This window comes from Lynx rufus, unplaced genomic scaffold, assembly GCF_022079265.1.
Source record: "Lynx rufus isolate CCGP_SWC_20201006 ecotype Redwood Valley unplaced genomic scaffold, mLynRuf1.p SCAF_6, whole genome shotgun sequence".
In the NCBI taxonomy this organism is placed as follows: Eukaryota; Metazoa; Chordata; class Mammalia; order Carnivora; family Felidae; genus Lynx; species Lynx rufus.
In genome coordinates this window covers 35,049,711-35,063,506 of record NW_025814878.1, presented here as the reverse complement: position 1 = coordinate 35,063,506, position 13,796 = coordinate 35,049,711, and the positions used below count along the sequence as shown (strand labels likewise).

The 13,796-nt window shown below is 35.1% G+C and overlaps 1 protein-coding gene across 1 annotated transcript in view; it reads right to left on the bottom strand.

Moving 5' to 3' along the window:
- Positions 1–2,661: 2,661 nt before the first annotated feature.
- TRDN (triadin) overlaps positions 2,662–13,796 on the bottom strand; it is a 496,354-nt gene continuing 485,219 nt past the window's right edge. The window contains 5 exon segments of the mRNA XM_047103003.1: positions 2,662–2,745; positions 2,747–2,889; positions 4,492–4,521; positions 9,947–9,976; positions 10,469–10,495. Of these exon segments, the coding sequence (XP_046958959.1) occupies positions 2,662–2,745; positions 2,747–2,889; positions 4,492–4,521; positions 9,947–9,976; positions 10,469–10,495 (314 nt within the window).

Sequence of the window (13,796 nt, the reverse complement as noted above, 5' to 3'; positions counted from 1 at the left end):
AGTACAAAGGACATATGAGGTCATGTGTAAATGGCCTCATAAGGTTTCTTTTTTTTCCTCATGTGTTAATAGTATATAATTATATAAATAATTAGTTCTTTCCTGAATTCTATTATATTTTCCACTGAGAAACTGTATTTAAATCCTGATTATCATGATTCTCTCAGTTAAAATGAAAAAATTACTTCACAGACTTTTTCCTTTGAAATGATTTTTTTTTGTAAGAAATGGGACTCTATTAACTGTCAGTTGTCCAGGTGGGTAGAATTTCAATGTTGGAATTCAATGGAAAAGATTCAATGGTTTAGGATGTCAGGTGAGATGAAGACTCCATTTTATTCATCCCTCTAGGAAAGAACTTCAGAATGGGAGAAGTGTGTATGTTCCTTTTTTTCTCCTCACAGGAAATACTGAGAGATGAACTATTTTAATATTATATGCTCTGGCGTGTCTGGCGTGTCTGGGTGGTTCAGTCACTTAATCATCCAACTCTTAGTTTCAACTCAGGTCATGATTTCACAGTTTCATGAATTTGAGCCCGGCGTCAGGCTCTGTACTGACAGTGTGGAGCCTGCTTGGGATCCTTTCTTTTTCCCTCTCTCTGTCCCTCCCCTGCTTGTGTGCTGTCTCTGTCTCTTTCAAAATAAATAAATAAACTTAAAAATAAATTAAAATGAAATAAGATTAAACACCTAATAGTATATGGTAATCAATGTATTACTTGGATTAATTTATGAGTTATATGCAAGCTTAGATCAAGCACACTTAAAAATTAAATTATATCTCTTTAGTTTTCCACGGTTAATTTATTGAGTATATATTTTAGTGATTTATAAGAATTCAAAATCTTAAAATTTATGGCACTGAAACTATACACTTCAGTGAAAATGTGTGTGTGTGTGTGTGTGTGTGTGTGTGTGTACCCATGTAACATAAAGCTGATACACAGAAGAAAAATATGAAATATCTTACCTGGTTTTTCTATTGTAGTAGCTTTTACCTGCTTGACAACTTTTTCTTCTGTGATAGGAAAAAATTTTAACACAAGTAGGAAATTTAAATACATTACTATAAAACAGTGACATAAGTCAACTTTGATATTTTGTATTCTCTTTGAAATAACACCAATACTGAGAAAAAGTTAGCTGTTTTTCCAAAAACACAGCAAGCTATATCTTCTATTCAAATTGGATGGAGCACAAAGAAAATGTGTCCAGCTGCAGACATCCTTTGCAGCTATCCTACCAAAAAAGTTTTCCTAATTGGAATCGTCCCCTAACCTGCCAATATACACCCTATGCCTTGCCTTCACTGTATTTCACTGTATTTATCTATGCAGGGGTTGTTTTGTTTTGTTTTGTTCTGTTATTTTTTTAATAAAAAGCACATATACTTTTTTAATAATTGAACTGGAACAGGAAGAAGCATTTTTTAATTTCTCTAGTGCAAAATACCTCCCTGGGAACCCAGGATTAGCCTAGGGACCCAAGGGTTTTGTTTTTGTTTTTGTTTTGTGTGTGTGTGTGTGTGTGTGTGTGTGTGTGTGTGTTTTATCGTGCAAAGCTGGGGAAGGGCAAAGTGGTACATTTATGGGATGTCTTCTGTTCTCTATGTTTTTATAGACATAACCTAAGAGACTTGGATCGGTGTAGAGAGATTATTAAAATGATCCTATGTAAAATGAAACTTTTCAATAATTCAGCAGTGGGAATTAATCAATTAGAACGTTTCCCTGGGAAGCAGAATTTAGAATACGGATATTATCACTAAAATAAAAGAAAGGTGTGGCTGGAGGACAGTGTGCTTGCTGTATACTTGGAGACTAAACTCTCTCACTCTCTGTATTTCAGCTCAAAATGACTGACATTTGGGACAGTCAAGAAAATAGCAAGATTTTATTATTCATTAAATGAGGAGGTTCTAAGGTTCTGATTATGTCAATATAGACGGTTATTCTTGGTTCCTCACACTACAGCTCTGCTTTTTCTACTCCTATAGCTGCTTTTGTTGGTGTGTCATGTATTTTAAAGCATGAGCAAATGAAAGCAAATGGACTCAAACCCATTGTAAACAGTTTTCCTGAAGTAAAAATTTTAGAAGTATAAGGAAAATGTTTCCTAAGATATGCTTACAGAAAATATGCTTTTACCTTATTAAAGATTCTGGCCTAACCCCATTTACAACTTCGGGTAAACAATTCAGCCTGGAATGAAGGACAATAACTGAGGCTTGGGACTGCCTCAAAATTAAAGTCATATTTAATTAGCATAAATGAAAACTTAAAAGTTTTTAGTCTTAAATAAAAAACAATTAATACATTTGTTTTGGTAAATTCTGTATCTCGCTTTCTGAGCAGAACACACTGGCTTACCTCTACTTTCTCCAAAATGTAAGATCAGGGTTGAAAAAAAAAAAGTGAGGCAAAGACGGAGGAAGGAAGGAGAGGAAACAGGGAGAAATGTTGATTTCCTTTTCTTGGGGGTTTTGAAATGTAAGATGTCACGTTTGAATGAGCCGTTCTGAATTGTAAGTTTCCCAAGGACGTCTTGTCCCATGCAGAACAGAAGTAAACCATGGAGCCCATTCACCTCAGTGCTGGAGGTGATGATCTTAGCTAAGTATCTGATGAGAAGGGATAGACTGTGTAGTTACTGTTACACGTCAAGTCCTCAGTTCAAAAAATATGGTGGAGATGACTAAAATTGGAGATGTTCTAGAAGTTGGGTGACTTAAGACTTGAATCGTCCCTAAAAACTTTAGATTTGACATGAGACTCTTCATTCTGCTGAAACCAGAACATGGAGAGACAATTTTATACTATAGACACCACCTGCAAAATACCTGGTTTACCATGAGAAACAGTCTTTTCCGGTTTTGCTCTGTCTTGTTCTGAAAATAATAAAAATAAAATCTTTTCAGATGTTTAGAAGCTTTATAAATTAACATACGGTGATTTTTTTCTCTGTTCCATAGGCCAGTGATTTGTTTAGCAGAAAATAACAGACCCATGTCGGAAATATGTCCACACAGAAAAAAACTGTTTCTAAGTTTTCATGTCATTTTAAGTGAAAAATTTAATGGTTTTGGTTGCATGAAAACAATATAACAAGAATTCTTATTTACATTTAAGTACTTATATTTTACAAAGGATAAGTTGTAACAAAGCATAAATACTAAAGCATAGATAGCAAACGCATATTACTGGAAATATTTAAAATTTTCTTGTCAAAATTCTATGTAAGCATTATAGATAAAATTAATACATGTCCTATGTATTTGAGTTTTTTTCAGATGAAGTTCTAAAGGAAACATTTATATTTAAAAAAACAGAATCAATTAAATTACCTGCAAAATTGTGTTATTTTCCAATAATAAATAAAAGTTTGAAATGGCATTGGGCCTAACTAGAAGTTTCCAATGGTTTCCGGTTTAAAAACAAAGGAAAATGCAAAATGTTTCCATCTGCTAACATTGAATTGCAGCAAAAAAAAATACAGTCAAAAAAATAAATCATAAGACAGTATTTAGGCATTCATAAGCCTTGATACATTAACAATATATTATTTATAACAGCAATTAGGATCAAGCTTCTGATTAGTTGCTAGGTAAGTTTTGGTGAGAATTAAAAGGGTAATATAGTGTTGTATGTACATTTAAACTTGGATTCTTGAATTTGTTGACATTGAGGAAGCTTGCTATGCAATTTTTTATAGTGAAGAAATAGCTTCCATGGAGCCTGAGGGTTTTTTTTTTTAACTTGCCTCAGGTCAGTGGTTAGTTGGTACCAGAGCTAGGACTTAAACACTAAATAGCAATGTAAACTTGGAAAGGTCACTCTGGTTTTAGGTCAATGTTACCTCTTCATAAAATAATCATTAGTCTGGGACAATTTCTTAGTGGAAGCACCCAGAGTTTTGAGTTAATCCGACATGGGCAGAATCCTAGCTCCAACATTTATTAGCTGGAAAACCTTGGAAAAATAAATTATTTTCTGAGTGGAGTCTATTGAGCTGTTTCCACACACATTAAATATGAATAATAATTGTCATGTTCCATGTGTCTCACAGCATTATAATGAAAATAAAAGTCCTAAGCTGTTCCTTAGCTCCTAACAGGTGTTTAATAAATTCTTGTCATTTTTCTCTTCAAATCCCAGTAGTCTGTGATTTTGTCACTGCTATGTCATTGGAAATAAACCTACAAATTAAATATGATAATACTAGGGTTGAAGGACTCCCAGACATCTCTCCTGAAACCTAGAGTATCTGCTGTGGTCCATTTAAAGCCATATTCTAGGTGTTTTTGCCTACAGAATATCCCCCTTCTCAGCTAATCCAGTGATATAAAACCATACTGAGCAACAGAGTAAGAAAAACGATAAGGCTCCGGGACACCCTGTAAATCTCCATTGGTGGGTGGTAAGCCTCTTTTAGTTCTAAGATGAAGGCAATATCAGCTTTGTATCTATTTAAGAATACAAATATTTTTTACCTGGTTTTGTTTCCTTTTTTACTTGTGACTCTAAAGGGAAACAAAAAGGCAGAAATTTTAAAATCTGAAAAAATAAACTAGAGCACAAATTCATTTTTAGAAATTATTTTATTCTGTTTACCATTATTAAAAAGGCAGAATTTTACTAAAAATGATTTCAGTTTCCTGCTAGTTTGTTAGTGCTGGACTATTTTTTTAAGTTTATTTATTAATATTGAGAGAGAGAGAGAGAGAGAGAGAGAAAGACAGAGAGTGAGTGTGTATGAACAGGAGAGGGGCAGAAAGAGAGGGAGAGAGAGAGAATCCCAAGCAGACTTCACATTGTCAGTGCAGAGCCTGACACAGGGCTTGACCCCACCGACCAGGGGATCATGACCTGAGCTGAAATCAAGAGTCAGATGCTTGGGGCGCTTGGGTGGCTCAGTTGGTTTAGTGTCCAACTTTGGTCAGGTCATGATCTCACCGCTCGTGGGTTTGAGCCCCACGTCGGGCTCTGTGCTGACAGCTCAAAGCCTGGAGCCTGCTTTGGATTCTGTGTCTCCTTCTCTCTCTGCTCCTTCCCCCACTCGTGTTCTCTCTCTGTCTCTCAAAAACAAATAAATAAACATTAAAAAAAAAAAAGGTCAGATGCTTAGCAAACTGAGTAACCCAGGCACCCCAGAGCTGGACTATTAAACACACAGTAAGTAGTTAATATCATGCCATGTACTTATCTGTCATTAAGTTGCTGCTACTGCTGATTGATTTCAATTCGAAAAATCTGTTTTCTCAAGATGATTATTGTGGAGTATAGTTTCAATGTCAGTATAAGGTAAATGATTTGATGGCGGAATAGGAAGAGTATCTTTGAAATATATCTAATTAAGTTCTTATGTGATTTAGAAATTTAGACAGAGTTATGGTTTGAATTGTACCCTACAAAAAGATATGTTGAAGTCCTAATCTGCCATATATCAGAATGTGACCTTATTTGGAAATAGAATTGTTGCAGATATGATTGGTTAAGTTAAGATGAGGTCATACTGGAATAAGGTGGGTCCTTAATCCAATCTGACAGGTGTCCTTATAAGGAGAGGATAAGAGACACCAAAGGAGACACAGGGAGAAGAAGGCTATGTAATGGTGGAGGCAGAGCTTAGAGTGATGGATCTATAAGCCAAGGAACCAGGACTGCTCACAACATCAAAAGCTAGAAGAAACAAGGAAAGATTCTCCTCTACATGTTTCAAAGGGAACATGGCTCTGCTGAAATCTCGACTTTGGACTTCAAGCCTCTAGATCTGTGAGAGAGTAAATTTTTGTTGTTTTAAGCTATCCAGTTTGTGATACTTTATTCCAGTTACCCAGGGAAACTAATAGATTTTGGTACCAGGAGATCAGGTGCTGCTGTCACAAATACATATAAATATGAAAGTGGTTTTGGAATTGGCTGATGAGAAGAGGCTGGAAGATTTTTGAGACACTTGATTAAAAAAAAAAAAAAGCCTAGATTGCCTCGAAAAGGATATTGGCAGAAATACCAACATTAGAGTCTATTCTGCTGAGGACTTAGAATTGGTAAGAGCTAGGAAGAAAGCTTCTGATAATTTAGAAAATATGTATATCATCATCAAATACATATATCAACAAAATGTTTCTAGAAATAGGAACGTTAAATGTGCTCCTGGTAAGGTCCCAGAAGGAAATGAGGAACATGCTATTGGATATACTTCAGGGGTGATCTTTGATATAAAATGGCAGACAGCTTGGCTGAATTGTGTTCCTCAGATAGAGTAAGTGAAACTGTGCCCCCTGGGGTTAATGAAGTTGAAACTAGGAGAAGGTTTAAAGTTTGTTTTTCAGAGAACGGTTTCCTTCTAGTTAGCTATTGTGTCTTTTCAGACTCCACTAACAAATACACTAGCTGTCTCCACAGAGGTCTGGACTCAAGGTCAACTTACATGATTCTCACCTATGAACAAACAAGGCTCTGAATTCCTTACCTGAGAAAACAAGCCTAAGACCCCATCCAGGTTAAAGCAGCTCTCAGAGCATGTCCATAGCCCCTTCTTCTTGTCCTAAGGTAACCTCCTGACGTCAGGGGCTGAATTTTGTCTTATTCTGGTGTTAAGTCCCCACCCCAGAGTGAACATAAGATGGATGTTACATATATGTTTGCCTGGTTCACATGCTCCAGCATTCCTCATGAATAATCATAAGTTCCCCACCCCTTTCACTAATATGTATGTAATCTCCTACCCTGAATCTCCCCTTTAAAAATCCCCACTCCTTAACTGGGAACCTGGAAGATGGTCTTTGGACGTCAGTTCAAGGTTGAATGAAGCAACCCTTCCTTTCCAAAGAACATCTGTGTTGGCTTTCAAGCAGTGAGCAGCCAAACTAGGGTTTAAGTAACAGAGGTAGAATTTATAAGTGAAGAACATGGTTTAGCTGAAGAAATTTCCAATTAAAGTGTGGAAGGGGAAGCCCTATTTCTCCTTGCTGCACATAATAAAATGTGAGAGAGAAGATAAATTGAGGAGTGAATTGTTAATTAGAAAGAACCAGCACTTGATGATATGGAAAATTCTCAACCTACCGAGATAGTGTGCCCTGGATACAGAGCAAAGAGAGTGGCCAGACAAACCTGCAGGTCCAATCTACCCACCTTAGCAGAAGGTAGGAACAGAGATGTAGTTATGAGGAAAGATCTGCAGAGGACACTCTTTGTCCAGTGACATGGACCCTCATGAATTGAATGCAGAACTGGTCACGTTTGTGAGAATTCTATACAAGTAAAAACAATGCTGGCCTGGACAGGAATGGACACACAGAGAAAAACAACTCTAAGAGAAGAGCCATGGATTCAAAGACCTGGGCTGATGGGAACTCCTTGGGTAGAGAGGGCAGGGCTGCCAGCTGGGGGGCTCTATAGAACGGCAGAGCTAGCACCCAAACAGGCCTAGAGAACACAGTACTCAGTCAAAGAAGATATCAGATCCTGACATCTAATGGAATTTTTCCTGCTATGATTTGGATTTATTTGGGATGCATAACCCCTTCTTTTCCTTTTAGTTTTTTCCCTTTTGAAATGGGGAAATTTCTATCTTAGTCTGTTCCACTATTTTATTTTGGAGGCAGATAATTTGTCTTCTGTTTTCACAGATGGAGAGAAATTTTCTGCGAGAAGAATCATACCCTGGGTTTCACCCATAAATGCTTAAGATAATGAGATTTGGGACTTTGGATTGATGAATTTTGGACTTAGTTGTTGCTAAAATGGTTGTGACTTTTACGGATGTTGGAATGAGGTGAATGTATTTTGCTACATCTGAAGGACATGTATTTTGGGGGGGTAAGAAGATTGACCTTTATGGGTTGAATTGTGCTCCCCCAAAAGATAGGCTGAAGTCCCAACCCCCAGTACCTCATAATGTGACCTTACTTGGAAATAGGGTCTTTACAGGTGTAATTAGTGAAGATGTAGTTCTATGGGAGTATGGTGGCTCCTTAATCTAATATGTCTGGTGTCCTTACAAGAAGAGGAGAAAAAACAGAGATAAAGACACAAAGGAAGAAGATGCCCATGGGATGACACAGGCTCAGATTGGAATAATGCAACTTCAAGCCAAGGAACACCAAGCATTGCTCACAAACACCAGAAGCCAGGAGAAGCAAGAAAAGGTCCTTCTGGGTTCAAGGGAAGCATGGCCGTGATTACACCTTGATTTCAGACCTCTACCTTCCAGAACTGTGAGAAAATAAATTTCTGCTGTACTAAGATACTTAGTTTGTGGTATTTTATTACACCAGCCCTATAACACTAATAGTTGGCAAACATGAACAAAAGTTTTAATTGTTTTGAGAATCAGATTGCTGTGTATTCTTTATAAAAAGTCTGCTGCTTACTGTAGCCCTCAGAAATGTTCATCGGACTTAGAAGAGCGAGGGGAGCTGTCTTTCTGGCAGGATGTCTGTGTCCTATAATAAACAGCAAAAATAGGGGTTTTGTAATTGACTCAATTAGTCAATTGTTTCTTCTGTTGGTGCGAATGCAAACTAGTGCAGCCACTCTACAGTGTGGAGGTTCCTCAAAAAATTAAAAATAGGATTACCCTATGACCCAGCAATTGCACTAATAAGAATTTATCCAAAGGATACATGAGTGCTGATTCAAACCCCAATGTTTATAGCAGCACTATCAACAACAGCCAAATTATGGAAAGAACCCAAATGTCCACCAACTGATAAATGGATAAAGAATATGAGCTCTCTCTGTCTCTCTGTCTCTGTCTCTGTCTCTCTCTCTATATATATATAGATAGATCTAAAATATATATATATATATATATATATATATATATATATATATATAATGGATATTGTATGGAATACTACTTGGCAATAAAAAAGAATGAAATCTTGCCATTTGCAACAATGTGGATGGAACTGGAGGGTATTATGGTAAGCAAAATAAGGCAGTCAGAGAAAGACAGATATCATATGATTTCACTCATATGTGGAATTTGAGAAACTTAACAGATGACCATAGGGGAAAGAAAGCAAAAATAAGATAAAAACAGAGAGGGAGGCAACCATAAAGGACTCTTAAATACAGAACAAACTGAAGTTTGATGAGGGTAAGGGGTTGGGAGGGTGAGGAAAATGGGTGATGGGCATTGAGGAGGGTACTTGTTGGGATGAGCACTGGGTGTTGTATGAATCATGAGAATCTACTCCTGAAGCCAAGACTACATTGTATGTTAGCTAACTTGAGAATAAATTTACTTACTTAATTAATTTTATTTAATAATTTATTTATTTATTATTTATATAATTTATATAATTTATAAATATATATTTATATAGTTATATATATCTATATATTATATATAAATATATATACATTATAAAATTTATATATATATTTATATAATAATAAATAATAATAAATAAATTATTTATTAATTTAATTAATTAATTAATTAAACCATATCAATTTCTCAGCACTTTCTCCATTATAAGTACAATCTTTTCTAGGAAGAGGTGGAATAGATAAATATGCTTTATGTTTGTCTTATTTTATTTTATTTTATTATTTTTTTTAAACTTTTTTTTTTAACTTTTTTTTTTTTAACGTTTATTTTTTTTTGAGACAGAGAGAGACAGAGCATGAACGTGGGAGGGTCAGAGAGAGGGAGACACAGAATCTGAAACAGGCTCCAGGCTCTGAGCGGTCAGCACAGAGCCCGATGCGGGGCTCAAACTCACGGCCCGCGAGATCATGACCTGAGCCAAAGTTGGCTGCTTAACTGACTGAGCCACCCAGGCGCCCCTGTTTGTCTTATTTTAAAGAGTTAATGAGAGATAACATTTTTGTATAATATTTGCACTAGGACACATTAGCAAAGGAGTAATATGATATTCTTTATAAATATGGAATGCAAGTATGAGTCTATATATAAAATATACATACCTGGTTTCTCTTCTTTTTTTACTTGTGGCTCTAAAAATATAGAAGATTAATAATGATGATTGTACAAAGATATTTATTTCCTGTACTTAGACATATTTCTTTTACATATTATTCATTGTTTTTTAATCTGCCATATTAGTTTTCTTCTTTTTATGAATGCAGTGAATTGATACAAACAGACAAATAAAGGTTCCTTATTATCAATCACAGCATGAATTATTTTAAGACAGAATGAAAATGTGAACTGAGATTTTTATGAGAAGTTAACAAAAGGTATTGCTTTGTATCTTCAGTGAACAAAGGATGAGAGAAAATTTTAGCATAGCATATTCTCAGAAACACAGAGGATATTAAAAATACAAAGGATATTAGAAATACAAGGATATTAAGCACATTGTCTACACAAAGTAGTTAAGCCTTTGATTTTAAGCAAACTACTCAACTATGAAGTCAGAGGATGAGTAAAAGCATATGTTTAAGATTTGTTTCATTTATTTATTTTTTGGCATGCACATGACATACGTGGAGGCTTAGGCTTGACTTCTTTGCCTAGAAAAATTTTAAAAATTATTAGAGAATGAGTCATTCAATTGTTATTGAATTGACCTCAAATGTGATAGAATATTACATATTTGAAAATCTAAATAAAACTACATACTCCAACTATTGTTCTTTTTTAAAATTCTACAGGATATGTAATTTATTATCCACACAAAATCACTAATTGAAAAAATTATTTTTAAGTAATGAAACTTTAATTTCATTGCACCATTAAAAATAATTTGCTCACAAATTTTATCAGTGTTAACTTTTTAGTCTAATATTAAGATAGAGCACATAATTTTATTTTGAGAAATTACTTTCATTTAACCCTTTATTGTTGAAAATAAAAAAAAAATTAGACTTATTGTTTTCATTTCCATTAATACTATTAATGTTATCTGTCCTAGTATAATACATTAAAAATGACTGCTACTGAATTTGGAACTCCAAATGACTAAAAATACATTATAGGCTTTTATTGCATATTGGATCCCTAGTGTAAGGATTGACAAGTTTTCTATGAAAGATCAGGTAGTATATATTTTTGGCTTTGGGCCATATGATCTCTGCACAACTCTACAGTTCTGCTCTTGTAACACAGAAATAGACATAAATAATATGGGAATGAATAGGCATGGCTGTATTCCAATAAAACTTTATTTACAGAAAAGACTGGTAATCAATCTATAGACCATTGTTCGTCAACCTCTGCCTTATCCATAGTCAGTTTCAATTTTCTTTATTTTTTATCTCAACAAAGATTTTGACAGTAAATAACACCTACCGTAAAACACCTTCCCTTACAAATGTCATCCAGTACCTTTCCATCATTGTTCAACTCAGCTTCCTAGGAATGTCACCTTTGTTATGCTTTTTACACTTCCTGACTCCCATTTAATCATAAATTCACTAAAATCTAGCTTTTATTCCCACCATTTTGTTTATCAGGTCTCTCCGGTCACCAATCCCCCCCTTCTTGCCAGTACCAATGGATATAATTAACTATATTGATCAATTTTTCCTTTTTAAATTCCTGTTCACTTGATTTCTGATTCGTCCACTTAAAATTACAGAAAACAAACAAAATACACAAAACCCTGGCTTTAGAGATATTGAACATAGACAACAAAGGACTGATTTTTAAGTGGTGGGAAACAAATGAGGTGTGTCCTATGATTGTCTCAGCTTAATGACTTAAGTGAATTATAAGGTCTTAATGCAGAATGGAGCTGAATTGAGGAGATGGAGCTGGGAGTCTGGAAAGACCAAGACAGCTAGAGATCACAGGTCAGAATCACATAAAGTAGAGCACTGCAGAGAGAATAAGAAAGAGAGAGAAAAAGAGATAAAGCAAGTTCTAGGGATTTGTGGAAGGCCCTCTTAAATCTTCAGATGAGTGCGAGCCAGCATAAGCACACGAGTAACGTACCTGAGACCAGGGCAAGAAACAATGGAAACAATACCATAGTTCTCTATAGTAAGCATTAAAGTTGGATAGTGTCAGTCTTCCAAGTTTGATATTGTACTTCAGTATTGTGTTGGCTATTGTCTTTTTCCATTCCATATAAATTTTAGAGCCAGTTTGTCAACATTCACAAAATAACTTGCTAGGATTTTGATTGAAATTTCACTATTTTATAGATCAAGTTGGAAGCAACTGACATCTTAACAGTATTGAATCTTCTACTTCCCAAGCATGCAATATCTCACCATTTATGCAGAGAGTTTGATTTTTTTAATTTTTTTCCATCAGAGTTTTGTTTCCTTCAATTTTTATTTGGCTAACTTCTACACAGGGCTCAGCTCAGCTATCTTTTCTTCAGAAAACCTTATCTGAGGTTGTTGGACTGTGATCCCCTTTTATGCACTAATATTATCTTTTAGATCTTTGATCATGTTAATCACAATCTACTGTAAATATTAACTTGAATAAATACTTCCCTTCTAGACTGAGGTATTTGAAAATAGAGATCATGTTTATCCATCATTGGATCCAGGGAACTGGTGTAATACCTAATATATAGTTACATGGTAGGCACTCCCTTATTATTTGCTCATTTGGTAAATAAATGAAACAATGAGAATAGGAGAATGTAAATAAATGGAGAAGTGAGTCTAGAAAATTGAAGGTAAGAAAATATATGAATTCAGGAATTACGTTAGCACACAAAATTTGTGTTCAAGTTACTACCTATTTTCTTGCTTTTGGCATGACAATCCACTTCTCAGCTTTCTAGTACTCAGGCAAAGATAAAAAATGTAATCAATGATAAAATTTACAATGTTTTAAAGTATCAACAAATAGTTTCTAAAAAGAATTCCTGGTATAACTATTCTTGGTATTGTTACCTGAGATAAATTTATTTCATGTGTTCTCAGGGGGGAAAAAAAACTCTAATATAGTCTAATGTAGTAAACAACATTAAAGAAAAAACAAACCTACCCTAAATATGTAATAATTTTCAGAGAGTTCCACCCTCTGAACCATGAACTAAACAGAGTTCAATAAGAGAAATGTTGCTTTGGCTCAAGCCCAACCAGTGTGGCTCAGGTATACAGCTATGTACTCTGCCTAAATTTAAGGATAAAAGCAAAGTTACGAAGACTATACATAGTGACATTTGGAGTATTGAACGGTCATGTTCCTTTTTGAGAATTTAATAAACCTATTGACATAATTCTAGGAAACATGCATGAATACAATTAAAAACACAAAAATGCAAGCACACACAAATTGTATGCAAATATAAGGTTGTTCAGTTATGCACTTGGAGCCATGCCAAATTAAGAAATCTTTACTTAAAAGTTCTACTCATTCCTACAATCAGGTTGTGATAAACACTGAGCAACTATTTATTTCCACAAAGCATTTAATTATGAAATCTGGATTTTAGAGTTGGTTTTTACATGTCCTCTCCCATATATATTTATTTCCAAGTCAATTTCAATTGTAGCTCATAACATCTAATTATTCTGCTGTTCTCTTTCCATCATGCCTTATGGATTTCATTGTGTTCCCTCAATGGGGCACCTGGGTGGCTCAGTCAGTTGAGTGTCCTACTTCAGCCTAGGTCATGATCTTGCCATTTCTGAGTTCAAGTCCCACATCAGGCTTTGTGCTGACAGCTCAGAGCCTGGAGCCTGCTTTGGCAGGCTGTGTCTCCCCTTCTCTCTCTCCCCCTCCCCCACTTGTGCTGTCTCTCTCAAAAACAAAAAATATTTAAAAAATTTTTAAAAAGTTAAGTTGAAGTCCTAAGGCTCAGTATCTTGTGAATGTGACATTATTTGGAAATAGGGTTTTTGCGGG